The sequence below is a fragment of the Mixophyes fleayi genome, chromosome 4 (genome assembly GCF_038048845.1).
Source record: "Mixophyes fleayi isolate aMixFle1 chromosome 4, aMixFle1.hap1, whole genome shotgun sequence".
Taxonomy (NCBI): Eukaryota; Metazoa; Chordata; class Amphibia; order Anura; family Limnodynastidae; genus Mixophyes; species Mixophyes fleayi.
The window spans coordinates 214037760-214056456 of NC_134405.1; the positions used below are offsets into that span (position 1 = coordinate 214037760).

The 18697-nt window shown below is 42.9% G+C and overlaps 1 protein-coding gene across 2 annotated transcripts in view; it reads right to left on the reverse strand.

Annotated features, from left to right (window-relative positions):
- Positions 1–12286: 12286 nt before the first annotated feature.
- The window catches only part of APPL2 (adaptor protein, phosphotyrosine interacting with PH domain and leucine zipper 2), a 130132-nt gene continuing 123721 nt past the window's right edge, over positions 12287–18697 (reverse strand). For both annotated transcript variants that reach the window (XM_075209318.1, XM_075209317.1), the window contains one exon: positions 12287–13906. In XM_075209318.1, coding sequence (XP_075065419.1) covers positions 13772–13906 — 135 coding nt within the window. In that variant the 3' untranslated portion in view covers positions 12287–13771. The remainder of the gene's footprint in view (positions 13907–18697) is intronic.

Genomic DNA, 18697 nt, shown 5'->3' on the forward strand with positions numbered 1-18697 from the left:
GTGAAATGGCATATACATTAGACACATTTTTATGTATGGTGTTTTAAGTTATGATGAGGGCACACATGTTCTGATTCAGAATACATCCCTCTTCTATACATAACTGGGCTTTTATAGTAACCTGGTGCAAATTACAAACGTGTTCAAACCTGTAGCAAATGACATTGGTAAAATTTGCAATGACTGGCTGCTCTGAAATACATTTACATGCATTATTAAAACAAGATTTTTGTATTTACCGTAAAATACCTCTTAACACCTTTGCGGGACACTGCTCACCTTGGGGTATAGAGGGCACTGTTGGAGTAATGGCACTAAAAATTTGTCTAGCCTGATCCCCTCCCCTCTATGCCCCCTCCAGCAGGAAGCTATCAGGTTATTTAACAAAGCCGCAAGAGAGACACAACCAACAGAACTGTCAGAACAACAAAAGGGTGGGAGCACAGTTTCCCCCAACTACGTTAGGAGAAAGAGATTTTACAGTAAGTACGAAAATCTTGTTTTCTCTTGCACATACAGTTGGGGGACACTGCTGACCTTGAGGATGTTCCAAAGTTTCCTCTAGGGGTGGGTACGCTCAGACTGAGCTGCACGTAATACTTTACGTGTAAAAACCTGCGTCTTTGGATGCAAAGACGTGGAAGTGGTAAAGATTGGGAGACGTATGAATGGAAGACCAGGTAGCCATTCTACAGAACTGTTCAACTGAGGCCCAATGCTGTGCTTCCCAAGAGGCGGTAATTGACCTGGTAGAATGAGCCGTGAAGCCATCAGGAACCGGAGAACCCTCTGACAGATGATCCTGACAAATAGTTGCCGTAGTCCATCCAGCTATTATTGTTTAGTGGCTGGCCAGCCACAATTACGCGCATCATACAACACTATGGGAGCATCAGTCTTCCTGACGGAAGCTGTACAGTCCACATAGATCCGCAAGGCTCTAACCACATCCAAAGGTATAACCGAACTCTGTTATTCCTGCATTGCCTCAGGATTTCCCATACAGTAGTCAATGTCCTTATTATTATGAAATCTAGAGACCACTTTTGGCTGAAAAGATGGCCTGGTACGCAAAACAGTCCTGTCATTATTGAAAATGAGAACAGCAAAACAGAGACACCAATTCAGACACGTCTGACTGAGAAAATAGCCAATAAGAACGAAGCCTTTCATGTAAGCAGTTTCAAAATACGGATTCCAGTTGTTTGAACGGCAACTTCTGTAAAACTGTTAACACCCATCAAGCCACTACAGGAACAGAAGGTGGTTGAACATGAAGAACCCCCTGAGAAACGTCTGAACATCTGGCATCAGGGCCAGCCTCCTTTAGAAATAGACAAAGCCGAAACCTGAACCTTTATCCAAACCTTCCTGCAGGAATTCTAGTACCCTAGTAAACGGGAAGGAAGCCGTCGCTACTCGTTTAGTCTCAGACCAACATTTAGGTGCTTTCCATATATGAGGGTAATTCCTAGAAGATGTGGATTTCCGAGCTTTGATGATCGCCTGGATGGTCATTTTCTATAGACCCCTCTGTCCAAGAATCAAGGATTCAACCGCCAAGCCGCCATAGGTAGCCGTGCTAGTTCTTGATGGAAAAACGGACCCTGGCTGAGAAGATGTTCCCCGAGAGGAAGATGCCAAGGAGGAGAAATGCCTATAGTTGAGAAGATCTGCGTATCAAGATCTTCTTGGCCAGTCTGGTGCCAAAAGAATTACAGCACCCCTTTCGAATCTGATCTTTTTCAAGATCAGAGGCAAAAGTGGAATTGGAGGAAATGTATACACTAGACTGAACTTCCAGGGCACCGTCATTGTATCAACCAAAAACACCTGAGGGTTTCTCGTTCTGGCACAATACCTGTCCACCTTGTGGTTCAGCTAAGAAGCCAACATGTCAATCTCTCGGTGTCCCCACCTCTGAACAATCTGGGCGAACACTTCTGGATGTAGGGACCATTACCACGAGTGTATGACATGTCGACTCAGGTGATCGGCTTCTTAATTGTCCACCCCTGGTATGAAGACCACTGAAATGACAGGAACCTGCTGTGCTGCCCAAGTATTGATCTTGCCAATTTGTCTAATGGCCAGTGAACGCTTTGTTCCTTCCTAGTGATTGACAGGCTACAGAACAGACCTATTCAGAGCCAAAGCTGCACCTGAACCGGAGCATTGTACACTGCCCTTAACTCGATAACATTGATGTGCAATCTTGCCTCCTCCCGAGTCCAAAAACCCTGCAATCTCAGATCGAAAGTCACCGCCCCCCAGCCTAATAGGCTGGTGTCTGTGGTCACAATTGTCCATCCCAGGTTGAGATGCCCTACCTGTAACCACCCCATCAAGGACTGACAAGTCACTGCTGAGAGACAAAAAAAATTGTATTTCCAGGTGAGGATCTGACATTTAGCGAGGATATCGCGTTGGAAGAGTCGTGAATGACAAGCTGTACTGCCTTGAAACAGGACATCACACGTCCCTTTAGCTTCATACACTGAAGGATGGATACACATTTTAGGGACTTGTTTGATCTTCTGTATCTTGCCTGGAGGTAGAAAGACTGGCATCAAGTGTCGAACAAAAGATCATGGGCTGAATAGGAACCAGATTGGACTTCTTGACATTGATTACCCAGCCATGGGAATTAAAACTTTGTTGTGACGTCCAGATGATCCCGAAGGTGAGCGGCTAAATCTGCTTTGATCAAAAGATCATCCAGATATTGCAAGACAGTCACCCCTTGTTGACGTAATCTTGCCGCCATGACTGTCATTGCCTTCGTGAATACCCTTGCTGCTATGGCTAGCCCAAATGGGAGTGCTCTGAAGTGGAAGTGGCACTGGTTCACCGCAAACCGGAGGTGGCTGTCGGGACCGGCCCATACGGGAATATGAAGATAAGCATCCATGATATCCAATGATGCTAGAAACTCGTTCTCTCTCATTAAATTGATAACCGACCGGATGTATTCCATCCGAAAACTGGGCACACTTAAGTGTGTATTGAGGGATTTTAGATTCAGAATGGAATGAAAAGACAGATCTGGTTTCTGTAGCAGAAAGAGGTAGGAATAATACCAGAAGTGCCACTCTCCCAGTCTCGTCTCTTGGTACGGGAGTGGACAAAAAAGGTAGCTGGCAGAAGACTGATCCCCACGATAAGACACCCCTTGTTTGCACATCAAAATGAAAAGGAGCGAAATCTTGTGGCCCTCATTTTAGGAAAGGCAACCGGCAGAAATTAACTCTTACCTCCCGTGGCCTGGGAGATTAACTTTTCCAAGGCCGGGACAAATAAGCCAGAACCATCATAAGGCAGGGTCTCCAGAGCGTTATTGAATTTGGCATCCACCTCCCAAGATTGAAGCCAGAGGATGCATCTGCTCCTGACAACTAATGAGGAAGTCCTGGATAAACCCTAACTTGCATCCAAAACTGCATCCCCCAGGAAATAAGCAGTATCCTTAATGTGAGCTGCTAGTGGGGATAATTTGGACCTGGCCACACCATATTGGAACCCATCACATAGTATGAGGGCATATTTTTCCAGGGCTTTAACCATCCATGCCGCTGCCATAAGATGGAGGAGGGAAGCACCAGACACTAAATAAATGGATTTTAACAACCCCTCACATCACCTTTCCGTGCCGTCTTTCAAATTTGCATCACTAGGAAGAGGAATAATGGTTGCCTTAGCCAAATGTGTGATGGGAGCATCCACACTTGGGTGTGTCTCCCATAACACAACCTCCTGTTCTGGAAAGGGGTAATACAGGTGCTACTTTATTGGTATCTGAAACTGGCTATCTGGTTTGAGCCTGGCCTCTTCCCAGATTTCTGACAATTGAGTACAGGACTGAAAAGACACTGCTCTTTTCTTTACCCATTTAAACAGGGAACCCTGTGGTGCTGTCTGTTCAATGTATGTGATCGTAAGGGCCTGTCTAACCGCCACAATCAGATTTTTCACCCCCTGCCTACTGGAGGGATCCTCCTCCCAGGCAGACAAATCCTCAGTATCAGATTCTTCCAAAATGCCACTGTCCTGAAAGGACAGATCTGTATCAGAGTCCCCCACGTCATGAATCTGTGACTGGGTCAGACAATTTACACTGTCTACCAGCAGGGGGCTGCAACATTTTCTCAAGAGAGGAAGATACCCTGGACAGATCTTTCTAGATTCTGCACCCAGACAGGTCCTCAGGATTCTGCTGAGGTGTCTAAAGGTCACAGTATTGCCTGTCACAAACGAAGGGCATCTGTGGACTGTGTTCCCTTAGAAAGGGTAGGAAAAACATCAGCACCTACCATTTCAGAACAGGCAGAGTCTCTTGAGATCCGCAGGGGACCGTGACAGTTGTCTAGCCCAGGCCGGTAACACCACACCAGTGGCGTCCCCAGACTTGCAGGCCGTGCAGAGACCATCTGGGTCTGACCGTTCCCCAGGAATCTTGGATTGGCACCTGAAACAGGTGAAATCAATTAGTGAACTGGTTCCAGTAGTTTTGGCCATGGAACTTGTCCCTCTTTCTGACATGATGAATAGTCCCAGAAAGAAAAAACAGCAGAACACATGCACTGTAGAAAACAATCTATGTATGGTCTGTGCGGTAATACCACTAATAATGTGAATATATTACAATGTAGTGACCTATGCAGGAACCCACTGTACTTCACTTATGACGAGAGTAGTACAGAAGAATAAAATATACAGAGACAGTAAGTCACACTATCAGAAAGCACTGTCTAACAAATATGTATGCATATAAACTAGATAGATATATATATATATATATATATATATATAAACAGTTCCTACCCAGTGTATTCTGTGCAGGCACATTTAAAATAAAAAATAAGGAAAGAAATTGAGACAGCTGTAATGTCTGTTAGAAAAGTCCAGGAAATGGTGAGAAATACACCTACAATGAAGCTCCTCCTTCCCCTTAGTCAGCTTCACAAAATGGTGCCTGTATACAAAAAAAAAAACACCAAAGTGGTGGGAGCTGTTCCCTACCAGTAAACTTGTCCCTGCTACATGCATGTCCAGTCGCTGTCTGTGTCCTCAGCAGTGTCACTGGAACAGGTGCGGGCTTAGACCGCCGGCAGCACCGTCTCCGCTGCGCAAGGGGAGATTGGTGCTACAGCCAAAAGTCACACTGCCCTGGACAAAAACTGGGTTCCTGGACACCGTTCTAGTGTCAGGTAACCCTTTTACCGGGAGCCCACACTACACCTCAGTGGGAGCGGTGCTAAAACGTTGTCAAAACTACTTTTGGAACAAAAGAAGGAAGTGTTCTTAATACCGCTCTGTCCTCGTGAAAAAACAGATATGGTTCCCGGCAAGACAGAGCTACCAATTCCGAAACCATACGTGCAGATGCAATCGGTAAAAGAAAGACGACCTTCCAGGTGAGACACCTAAAATCTGCCGCAAGTAATGGCTCAAAAGGAGGCCCTTTAAGCATATCCAGTACCAGGTTAAGATCCCATGGTGCTGTAGGCGGAACGTAAGGAGGCTGAATATGTAAGACTCCCTGAAGAAAAGTCTTGACGTCTGGCAAGTCCGCTAACTTCAGGTGAAAGAAAACTGAAAGCACTGATACCTGAACTCTTAAGGAACCTAAACGGAGCCCTGCTTCCAGCCCATCCTGAAGAAAAGCCAATAAGCGAGAGAGACAAAAAGAAGACGTGTGACAGGACTTACTTTCGCACCATCTGATATAGGCTTGCCAAATACGATGATAGATGCGAGCCGAAACCGGTTTTCAAGCTCGCAACATAGTGTTCACTACACTGGGGGAGAAACCCCTAGCCTTCCAGAGGCTGGCTTCAACAGCCATGCCGTTAAACTGAGTTGAGGTAAGTTCTGGTGACGAAAGAGACCTTGTAAAAGAAGGTTGTATCGCGACAGAAGAAGATACCCTTGTCCTACTACCATGGAAATTATGTCCGCGTACCACACACAACGCGGCCATGAGGGAGCTATTAAAATTACCGGCCGACCGCCTTGCCTCACTTGTCTGAGCACTCGAGGAAGCATGGGAATCGGGGGATACAGATATCCAAACCTGAAATCCCATGACATGGTCATCACGTCCACCGCTACCGCTAAGGGGTCTTTTGCCCTTGCGCAAAACCTGTGAAACTTTTTGTTGTGTCTGGAGGCCATGAGATCTATATCCGGAAGAAACCACCTCTGTTATAGAGACTGAAATACTTCCGGATGGAGGGACCACTCCCCTGGCATCATCGCATTGCGACTGAGGTAATCGGCCTCCCAATTCTTTATTCCTGGAATGAACACCGCCGAGATTGCTGGAACGTACTATTCTGCCCCAGGGCCGTCTTAACAACATTATGGGCCCCCGTGCAAAGCAGTGCACCGCGGCCCCTAGATATAGATATATAGATGTATACAGATATATAGAGATAGATAGATGTACTTGCTCAGTGACCCTTGAAGGTTTTTTTTGCAGGTTTTTTTCTTTTGCAGGATTATTTATTCTCATTAAGAGCCCTGCCTATGGGGCCCTCTTGCCCGTGGGGCCCCCGGGCAGCTGCCCATCGTGCCCAATGGAAAAGATGGCCCTGTTCTGCCCAAAGAAAAATCTGAGCTGCAACTCGCATCGCAGCTGCACTTCTGGTTCCTTCCTGTCTGTTGACATATGCCACAGCCGTGGCATTGTCGGACTGAACTCTGACTGGGTGGACCTGAAGGAGAGTCTGAGCCCCCCGAAGAGCTAAAAGAATTGCCTTCAACTCCAACGTGTTGATTGATAAGGCTGATTCCTGAACTGACCAAAGCCCTTGGAGCCAGAGGTGCAGGACTACCGCCCCCCAACCTCTCAGGCTGGCGTCTGTTGTGGCTATGATCCATGACCATGGAGCAAAAGACCTGCCCACCGACACGTGATCCTGATTCAGCCACCACTGAAGCGATTCTCTCGCCCCCGGAGACAACGAGATCCTCTGGAGATCCAAACGTAGGTGGGATCCTGACCATTTTGTCAACAGATCCCACTGGAAGCATTCGAGAATGAGCCCGACCGAAGGGGATCGTGTCGAAGGAGGTCACCATCTTTCCAAGCAGCCGCATGCACAAATTAATTGAGGGACTGGGCGAGGACAAGACCTGACATGTTATACGAATTGAACTGATCTTCTCCACAGGAAGGAACACCTGCTGACTGGTGTCCATGATGAGCCCTAGGAAGACCATGCGTTGGCACGGAACCACCTGGGATTTCTTTAAGTTTATTAGCCACCCATGGCTCTTGAGAACCGCTATGGTGAGGGATAAGTGCTGACGTAAGCAAATCTCTGAGGAGGATTTGATGAGTAGATCGTCCAAATAAGGCACGACCTGAACTCTCTTTAGGTGAAGACACGCTACCATCACCGACATGATCTTCGTGAAGACCCTTGGAGCTGTGGAGAGGCCGAAGGGAAGAGCCCGAATAGTGGGAGGCCCCCACTGTGAATCTTAGGAGACTGATGATCGCTCCAAATGGGAACGTGGAGGTATGCGTCCTTTATGTCTATGGAAGCCATAAACTGATCTTTCTCTAAGCCGTTTATTACCGACCTCAGGGACTCCATCCGAAATTTGTCCACTCGTAAGTGCACATTGAGGTTCTTTAGGTTTAAAATGGGTCGAAAGGAACCGTCTGGTTTCTTGACCAGAAAAAGATTTGAATAAAATCCCTTCCCTTTCTGGTTGTCTGGGACCCTGCAAATGACTCTTTGCGAAAGAAGAGAGGCGACACAGGCCTGTATTGCCTGTCTTCTTTGTGGATCTCGGGGTAGCAGGGTCACAAAGAAACGATGTGGTACCGGACCAGAGGGGCCTCGAGCATTCGGTGGTCTACCTCTAAATGACTGTCCCTTAGGCAAGGAGGTCCCCCGAAAGAGCTGACGAAAGGAGCTAAACCGTGGGGCCTGGCCCCTACTTGAGAGTACTGGCAAAGAAGTGCTTTTGCTCCCTGTTGCCTGTGAAATCATAGTATCTAATTCCGGGCCGAACAAGCCTGCTGCTGAAAAGGGAATGGTTTCAATGGATTTTTTTAGATTCTGAATCCCCCTCCCAGGATTTCAGCCATAACGTCGTTCTTGCTGAAATTGACGCAGCCTGAATAGAGGACACAGACGCTGTGCTCTGAGCCGCCTCATAAAGGTACCCCAATGCCTCTTTTAAATGTAAAGCTAGGGGAAGTAATTCTGAGTCCTGTAAGGCCTCTGCCAGTTGTTCTGCCCTTGCTTCCATGGCTTTAGCAACCCAAGCTGAAGCAAATGTGGGTCTAAAGGAAGAACCTGCTGCTACAAATATAGATTTTAGCTGAGATTCCACTCTGTGGTCAGTGGCATCTTGCAGAGTTGCTGAGCCCGGGACTGGTAGGAGAGTGTGTCGGGCCAAACGGGCTACTGCAGTATCTACTTTAGGGATTCCCTCCCAGCGAGCCACGTCCTCCTCCTGCAATGGATACATGGAAGAGAACCTCCTTGGAACAGAGAACTGTTTATCAGGCCGTTTCCAGGCTCCCTCTGCAATATCTCTGAGTTCTACAGAAGGGGGAAACCGGATAACCTTCCTTTTGGCCTTCTTAAAAAGACTTGTCTCTAGGACTAGGATCCTCCATTTCTGGGAGGTCCAACGCCTGTCTCACTGCTAAAACCAAATCATCAATAAACTGATATTTAGTGTTTTCTTCTTGTTCCAAAGGTTGAACCTGGTCAGGATCAAATTTTTTTACCCCTTCCTCTTCTGAAAATCCCTCCGAATCTGAAAGGACCATAAGAGGATTAGCGGCTCTAAGCCGCTTTCTTTTAGTAGGAGGCAAGTCTGGGGATTCAAGTAACTGGTTAAGTCTGTCCAAACCCTTTATAAATGCTGAGGACCATGCAGGATCTGTGGGAACAGGGGGCTGGTCCGTAAGCAAAGAGGAAGCTTCTGCTATAGCCGTTCCAGTAGAAACTGTGGCAGCAGGGGGCCCCAAGGGTGTAACAGCATTATTAGACATGCAGAGGCTGCTACACTTGTCAGTAACTGAGTAGATTGAGAGATCATCTGTGCTAAAGAGGAAACCGACTGTGTCAGGAAAGCCACCCTGGCCAGTTCCTCCGTCAGTGGGGCTGGAATGAGCTGGGTTTGCGCAGAGGGGGCCCCTCCTTCGCAGTCAGAGCGCCAACGGGTCCTTCTGTCCACATGGTAATTTAACCTTACATCTAGAACATGTAAAATATTTAGCCATAGGGCCTTTTCCTTTATCTGACATTTTATAAGGAAAAGCACACTAGATAAAGAGATATTGAGAGAGACAGAGCAAGAAACAAGTAACCAACTAATCTGTAATAAAAGTTGTACTTGTACGTGTGTAACAGACAGTGTGATATTTGTGCAAGTAAGAGAACACAATATAATCCTTACTAGCCTCCCTCTTTAAACCACAAATTACAGTTTGTAAATAGTTAAAGAAAAGTTCTGGAACTTAGCCAAAAGGGCCACACAGGGGAGAAGTCCAACAGCAGTGTCCTGGTGCCTGCTCCCTCCAAGATAAGTTCCTTCCCGGGCTTCTCTGGCGCCAGAAGACGAGACTGTACCACTTGCGCTGAAGAGCAGGGGAGCTCTCTGTACTAGTTCCCCCTCTTCAAGCATTTTGTGTGTCTCTTTTTTTTTTTTTTTTCAAAGAAAGAACTTTTCCTCTTGGCAGAGTTATGGAGACCCTAAAAAAGAGGTCTCCTGCAGCTTTAGATACCCCGATGCCCCTTCTTTTTTTCTGAGGGGGGATCTTGGTATGGCCCCCGATCTCTCCTCTCCTCCTTTTTTTTGATCCTCCGCGGACCGATGACGTCAGCATGGCTGCTGGCAAGGTATTCCGATAACCGGCGCTCTTTGCCTGCAATGGCAGCGCCGGTTATCGGGGGAGCCTCCGAGAGTGACAGCAGTCCGGGAGACCGCTTGTCACTCTGTAATCTGACCGCTAATGCTCTGCCATTGAGAGCAGTCTGCTCCCTCTGACAGAGCCCGGTCATTGCTGCATCGTTTCTGGGAGTGTGCTCTCTATAATAGAACACACTCCCAGCTCTGCCCTAAAACCTAACTATTGTATAAAAATAAAAGTTAAAATTAAAGTTAATAAAAATAAATAACTAGCTGTAACTAAAAACCTGCCCAACTCCTTGCGCACCTGGAAAAAACTAAAGAGGCAGGGGGATTGTAGAGGGGAGGGGTCTGTCAGCAGTGCTAAAGTTAACTAGCTAGGTACCAACTCCCGTGCTCCCCTCCACAACCCCATGGTAAGCAGTGTCCCCCAGACTGGATGAAAGAGAAATAACTGTTAATACAGAGACCTACACAAAACACAGCCAATCCTTGAGATTTTACATTATACTTTGCAGATCATTTTACATAGCTTCAAATGCTGCAGTTAGTTCAGGGACAAAACAGCTATATATTTTTTTGGACTGTTTTAATATGTAAAACTGTCACAACACATGTACAACAAACTTTTTTTTTTTTTCATGAATGTACTTTAAAAGATTTTATCCAACCTTTGTCCATGTAAGAGACTGTTTTACTATGTGGAACATGTTATATAGTATAAATCTATCAGGGTCTCCAAATCGCTCGCTGAATCAACAGAAGTGTGCTGCAATGAGTGACTCACTCATTGGAGATTAAATAGAATGGATTTCGGTTGGCTGTGCATGAAAGATTTCATATTGTCTACACACAGGGAATACAGCCAATGTGTTTGCTGAACCATTATTTAAGAATATAGGCTATTAATATACCAGGAACTTATGACCTTGCTGTGGCTCTTTATGACATATTCAGGATGCATTGGCTGCAAGTGAATTAGTAGCCTATATGTCATAAATATTGGTAATGCTCACAAAATGCCAGACTTGCCAGGTAATATTTTAATCCAAATGCAGCCTACGTGCGTGTCCAACATGTTGAACATTTTGTCACCAGAACCAATAAACCTAAAACGCAAGTTTTTTTTGTATTTATGGCCTATATGATAAGGGTAATGCTTGGCGGTCCTTTTAGCACTGATGGAATTGCTCTTGCAGTACGGTTATTGCCTAGATACCCTTAGGATAAGTTATGGAAATGCCAAAATGACAAGCCTTCATATTTTAAAAACCATCCTTCAATGTTTATTGGAAAACGTGTTAGTAATGAATTCATACCTTACTGTAAATTAGATATTAGAAGTAACCTCAAAATGTCCTCAGTGACTTCTAATATACGTCATTTATATTATTAGTCCAATAAAATCTAGCCCATAGTTTCCTTTTGGCCTGTAACATTCTACATAATAACAAGTTGTGATAGAACTCCTTTGGATGTATTTTGGTTAATATACTTGCGGTTCCTGCTAAAGATAAAGCTATAGACCAGACAAAAGAGGTTGTAAATCTATATATTAATAGCATAAGTATGACTTTTAGGAGTGACTTTTTTCTATTATGCCGTTGTCTGAGCAGGGCACATCATATACCAAATTAAAGGTCTTTGTAGAAAAATGCAGAAAATATTGGCGTTAATCGGTTGCATTGGTTTAGAGTTATTTTGCAAAAAATGTACACCCGCCATTTATAACAAAGCATTACCATTGTCCTCTGGAAAATGGTACAGTACACCTGTGCTGCATTGTCTGGAAACTGTGACAGTTATTTTCAGTCATATATATCAGCGCATATTGCGGGGACCATGCCCAGTAATGTAACTTTGATGGAAGAATTTATACTTATATTTTAGTGAAATTGTTTAGTTCCTTTAATATAGTGATTGATAACTTGAAATTTCTACATGTAGTGTAGAAAACGTTATTGAATTCTGTTAATAAAGTAATTTAGTCATTACATTTCAGTTTAATTTAATTTAAGGAGATTACCGCCAGGTTTCTCTAGTAAACAAAAATTCTGGTAATGGTTATCAAAGAATTACCTACTTAACATTTTGAAAAAAAAAAAGTGATATCCAAATCGCTGCCTCCAGCAACTACGGGTATGGCTGAAGCTTACACAAAGTGGACGCAGACATTTTTTGAGGATGGGTCAATATTCACCCCATCAATTCATAAGGAATGTCATTAGTTCCCTGGCGAATTGATAGACTGCATTCTCATGAATACTGATTCAGCGTACAAAATGGCTGCATCCATGGTGGGTATTCCAGGGGCACTTAAATGACAGAAGTACAGGGCTCTTAAGTGCTGCTGTTAACTTATTTTGTTTTCCAAGGATGATTATTCACACAAAAAACATACAAGTCCATCAAAAAGTAACTTTATTAATGCTGCACTGCAAAAGTATAGTTGATTTATAGACATCCAAGGACTGCCTTTTCTCTACTTGTTGCTGGAAGGTGTTAGAAAAGGTATAATTAAGATCCTAAATTCACTCACCCGTTAGCATTTGCACATCATTATTAATCCAGCCTTTGACATTTCAAAAGAAAAACGGGACCATGCCTGATTTACACTGATCAGCATCAGATCTATAAGTGTTATTTATTCCGAATAAATAAATAAACATGGCAGGCACTTTGGGACGTATGTTATTCGTTACAATGATATATAAAAATAGATTATATTTCAGTATTTGTCATGGATAATCATTTAAAAATAAAATGTACGAACATAGTGCAGAATTTCTCTCATATACCCCCAGCAGGTCCTCAATTACTCTGCACAGCAAGGAGTTTTCTTGTTCGAGGTACTACTAATCCTGTGGTAGTCCTGAATGCAACAAGTTAGTCAGCTGTAGTGTGTGCAAGTAGAAGTAAACATTTGTATAGACATGTGCAGTCTGCCTAAGGAAAGCATAACATATAAGTCACAACATATTTAGGAATGTTATACAAAGAACATTTCCATACAGTGATAAAATGCAAGATTTGAAAGCGAATGTACCATTAAAACTTCATAGGGCAAGCCATGCTCATTTACACTTGTGAATAGATTAGTAATCTATTCACAACAGTATAATCATTATACTGTAAGGAACAATCTTTCACCCTTGGAACTGTAAACCACAAACAAAACAATATTTTAATAAATCAAAATGTAAACATTCTTCATGTTATTTCATGTTCCAGGAAGCTATCACTCTAATAACACATTTGCACTGATGATGATATCTGGATCATCCAAGTGTACAATCAACACAATACAAATATTTTGTGTAAATTTAATTCTAGGCATCTGGACCTGCAGCAAAAATGAGGATGATTTATGTAGGGACTCAATTATGTATCCCTGTTATTTTTAGATTTTTTTTTTTTAGTGTTTTTCAAAAACCCACACATGGCTATATAAAATTGTCCCCACCCCACTGTTAAACAATCAATTATCTTTGTTTCTGTTGCAGCTATTCTACATTTAACTTCATCCTGAAATTAGGCACACATTTTACTTTTTAAAACATGTACATTTTGAGAACATTATATCCATAACCTATTTTCCAAACAGTAGTAAAAATCCTTGTATTTGGCCAACCCAATATAAAAAAGTATATTAACTTGAACATGACAGTATTTTTTACGGTTTGGTTAGCAGATGAGTTTTCATCTATAGAGAAAAGGACTAAGCCAATTCGATAGGTAATTCGTTTTTTCTAGTACAATCTGTCATTAATCATAAGTGCAATTGATTAATTGGTATGAAGACAATCTTCCTACAATACCAAACTAACTAGACATTTCACCAATTGTCACACCAGCCTTTCAAATTCAAAGTAGTTAAGAATTTGTACTGCTATGCTTCAGACTCCAGTCCTTCATTGCACGGTTCACTCCCATTACTGTCTTCTGATTGGACATTCAAAAGGACAAACTTGCCTTCGTTTGATAGCGGAACAGATGACATTAATTGTGCCAGTGCTTCTGGGTCCTACAAAGAAAACAGGGACCAATTGCAATAGTTAAATATATAATGAAGTAGCTGTATACTGGCAGGCAATAACCGGTTCTGGACATGGGCATTTTCATCTACAGTCATGGCCAAAAGTTTTAAGAATGACACAAATATTATTTTTTACAAAGTCTGCTGCCTCAGTTTTTATGATGGCAATTTTCATATGTCATGCAGAGTGATCAGATGAATTGCAATTAATTTCAACGCGCAATTAAACGTGCAGTCATCATTGTTTTGCACAAAAAGGGCTTCATAGGCAAGGATATTGCAGCTAGTAAGATTGCACCTAAATCAACCATTTATCAGACCATCAAGAACTTCAAGGAGAGCGGGTTCAATAGTTGTGAAGAAGGCTTCAGGGTGCCCAAGAATGTCCAGCAAGCGACAGGACAGTCTCCTAAAGTGGATTCAGCTGCGGGATCGAGGCACCACCAGTGCAGAGCTTGCTCAGGACTGGCAGCAGGTAGGTGTGAGTGCATCTGCACGCACAGTGAGGCGAAGACTTTTGGAAGATGGCCTGGTGTCAAAAAGACCAGCAAAGAAGCCACTTCTCTTCAGGTAAAACATCAGGGACAGACTGAGATTCTGCAAAAGGTACAGGGATTGGACTGGGGTAAAGTCATTTTCTCTGAAGAATTCCCTTTCAGATTGTTTAGGGCATCTGTAAAAACGCTTGTCCGGAGAAGGAAAGGTGAATGCTACCATCAGTCCTGTGTCATGCCAACAGTAAAGCATCCTGAGTCCATTCATGTGTGGGGTTGCTTCTCCGCCAAGGGAGTGGGCTCACTCACAATTTTGCCTAAGAACACAGCCATGAATAAAGAATGGTACCAAAACATCCTCCAAGAGCAACTAATCCCAACCATCCAAGAACAGTTTGGTGAAGACCAAAGCCTTTTCCAGCATGATGGGGCACCTTGTCATAAGGCAAAAGTGATAACTAAGCGGCTCAGGGATCAAAACATCGAAATTTGGGTCCATGACCAGACCTTAATCCCATTGAGAACTTGTGGTCAATCCTCAAGAGGCGGGAGGCCAACCAAACACCCACAAATTCTGACAAACGCCAAGCATTGATTAGGCAAGAATGGGCGGCCATCAGTCAGCATGTGGCTTATAAGTTGATTGACAGCATGTCAGGGCGAATTGCAGAGGTCTTCAAAAAGAAGGGTCGACACTGCAAATATTGACTCTTTGCATAAACTTAATGGAATTGTCAATAAAAGCATTTGACACTTATGGTATACTGAAGTAAAATTACAAGAATTTCATAGCAACATCCGACAAAAAGGTCTAAAAAACACTGGAGCAGCAAACTTTGTGAAAACCAATACTTGTGTCATTCTCAAAACTTTTGGCCATGACTGTACAATGTTGTTGATTTTTTATATTTAATTAAATGTGTATATATAGTACTGTAATTTTATAAGAATATTAGAGGTCACTAAGGAGCTTTATTTAAACACACAGATCCACAGTGACACCAAAACACCTATAGCAGCCCTCCCAACCTACTTATACCTTTTTTGGAGCACCCTGAATCTGCCCACCCCTGTCCTGCATTTTTCTAGTACTACGATTTTGCTACAGGAGGTCACGATAACGTATTTACTACATATTAGATCCTTGGCCTCAGGAACTGGTCTTCATGTAATGTGGTGAGAGGTGGGTTATTAATTTAATGGTGGGAGTGTGGTGGGGACTAATTATTTAATGGTAGATGTTTTTAATTTATTTGTATGGTGATGGTGTGGCATTTAATTTAATAGTGGGACCTAATCATTTAAGGTTATGTGATGGCCCTTTAATGCTGGAGTGGTTTGGTGGTTATTAATTGAATGTGGGGCTGAGTTTAGGGAGAAGGAAGGCTCTATATTAAATGTGAATATTATTAATTTAATATTAGGAATGGTTGGGAAGAAATGGGGCTATTTATTTAATGTGTATTTTATTAATTTAAAGTCAGGGCTGGTTGGAGGAAAATTGATCTATTTATTAAATGTGAATACTATTAATTTTATTTGACTTAATAGTTGGGAGTTAGTTGCAGGGAGGGAGGCCTTATTATTAGACGTGGGTGTTATTAGTTTAACGCTGGGGCTGTTTGGGGCTTTCTAAATTTTATGTACATGTCTTTTTTCCAAATATGGCACTAATATTCCAGGATCCAGACAAGCTGCAACTGAGCTTAAGACACCAAAAGTCACAGGTAGTGAAAGCTGCAAGAACAGGTAGGAGAGAGCAGGACAGCCAGCCCAAAGAAGGTGAGAGTTATTTTCATTTTACAAAAGTCAAGCCTGTGATGGGCTGTGAAATGGATATTGGGGGAGTAGGGGCAGCAGGCTGAAGCTTTGCCTAGGGTGCCAAGAAGGGCCACCGGCCCTGGCTATATAAAATAAAAGTAATAAAATAATAGATTGAGTTAGTAGATGGACCATAGGTTCCTCTCTCCCAGCCAATGCTTGGGCTGACCGGAAGCAACAAACCAGTCCTAACTAGCTAGGTAGCAGGTTTGGCCTGACATTTGGTGCCAATAACTTGTGAGCCTTGGCTCTGTATCAATTGTGAAATCCTCTCCACTGGGAAATAACATGCCCCACCCAAAAAGTACTGATGGTTGGTAATACAGAAGCCCCAGTCCTGATTATTGGAGACAGGCACTGAAAACAATGTAAAAGCATGCTGTAAACTGGTCCCTCAAGACAGATAAGGCCTGGTTTTGTTAAAGGAACAAGGGACTGGTTTACTCCCTTCCAACATCTTGTGTAAAAATGTACAAGTGGCAGGCGGTTGAAAACCTTTGTCTGTGTAAAACATCCTCACTAAATTTAGGTGTAAGTGTAAATCTGCTTGTTTAAAAGCCATTTCTGAGCAATAAACATTGCTACTAAAAAACCTGCTCTGTTCTTGTGAGATGCCTACACCTGCATTGTGCCTGTGATCTACAGGTCAGAGCCAACGGTCTAATATATAGAAACTTTGAGATGAACATTACTCCTAATTTAGAATCCTTTGTTTAGGCAGATAACAGAATATGTGGCCAACTCTATAAGCAGGCAAGTATACCATAAGTTTCTGTGCAAAATAACCAGAAGACAGGTACGAAGATATCAAAATCAATGCAACTGCTCAGTTGGCATTTAAGGACTACAGAGTGAGTCTGCCAACAGGCCAGTGTTAAGGTAGTCCCACATCAGACCCAATGAAATGGGCTATGGCACATGTGAGACACCTGCAGTTTCCATTTCCTGAAGCTGTGAGAGGAAAGGCACTCTTGTCCAAATCAATTGATTTAACACTGTATTAATGGAAAGACAGGAACAATCTGTAATTAAAATGAATATTTTAATTCCACAGCAGCCAATATATTGTCCTGCTGTATTTTGACTATGATCTGAGAACCATATAGTATTCAATCTTAATCTCCTTGTCACCCTCTGTTTTTCTGGGTTGGCATGGAACAACCTGCTCCAATTATACTATGAGAATGTTAACAGCAGAATGAGATCAGTGTGATCTTGTGGGAGGCTGTAATCTGTCCACTCATGTGTGCACAGGAAATTGAGATTTAGGATAGGGGAAGTAGTGTCTGAACAGCAGTGCTGATGAAAGGCTTCTAATGCAGGAAGATTGTGGTGTGAAACATACCTTCATATGAAATGAATGTCATGTATCCAAATTATTTTTGCCCTTAGCCTTAAAATAAAGAGGAGCGATTTTGGCTAAGACTTCATATGGTAAGATTTCTGACTGTGTAGCTTGTGAGAAAATTTGGGAAGTTGGGTTTGTTTTCTAATTCAAATCACTAGAAATAATAAAGGTCTTCCCTATGTCCCAAAATTATGATTAAGTTACGTGTTGTATCTTCCTCTCAGACTAGTTGTAGCCGCAAAGTCTTCAAAGCCATTTGTCTGTCATTTGTTTTTATGTTTTGATCTGCTTTATGTGGCTGCTTTGATGTATTTTTTTTGGGTGCCTGCTGTCATGAGATCTTAATTAAATGTATTTAAAAAGACATACATCACACATCCATTATTTTCTTTTCCTAGACCAGAAGATGGCAGGCCACAAATTTCCTTTTCCTAAATACCTCCTACACTAATTCATTCTAGTCAAAGAATGTGGAGGCAAGAGGAAATGTGTCTGATTTCCCGTCCCCTACACGAAACAAATGGATTAACGCACTGGTGCAATATCCACACTGCACCAGTTTCTTGGACTCCAAATGATACCTCAAAACCGATTGCCAAATTTCCCCTTCGTCTGTGATTTACTAATCCCAAATCCTTATTTGGGATCAGCGTTGTGGGTGGCTTAATGCACAAGGGGGCATTTTTATTTGTATTACCAAAGATCCCCAGTTAAGCTGATTAGCACACTGTGCAGTAATTGATATCAGGGTGTAGAGACCTGTGCCTCCGCCTGCAGTTAATGTAGTAGGAGCACAGTGACTTACGTTTACGGAACAGATGCAGGGAGGATACTTTCTCTCTAATATTGTGCTACCAGATACTAGGTTCCTACCTTGCCTCATAGAAAAACAGCCTTTGTATTGCTGCCCGATCACCTAACTTGTTTCCCATGTATTAGTTACTAATTCCCTTCTACAAAATGCATGATGTTTACATAAGATTCCACTCTAAACATTATGGTAACTCATAGTGCCTGCTGACCGAACATACTTTTGTCTCATGCTAGAATTTGTCTTGAATGCCTTCCTTTTGAGAATAGCTGTCTCTATCTAATCTGGAGCAGGTTGTTTGAATG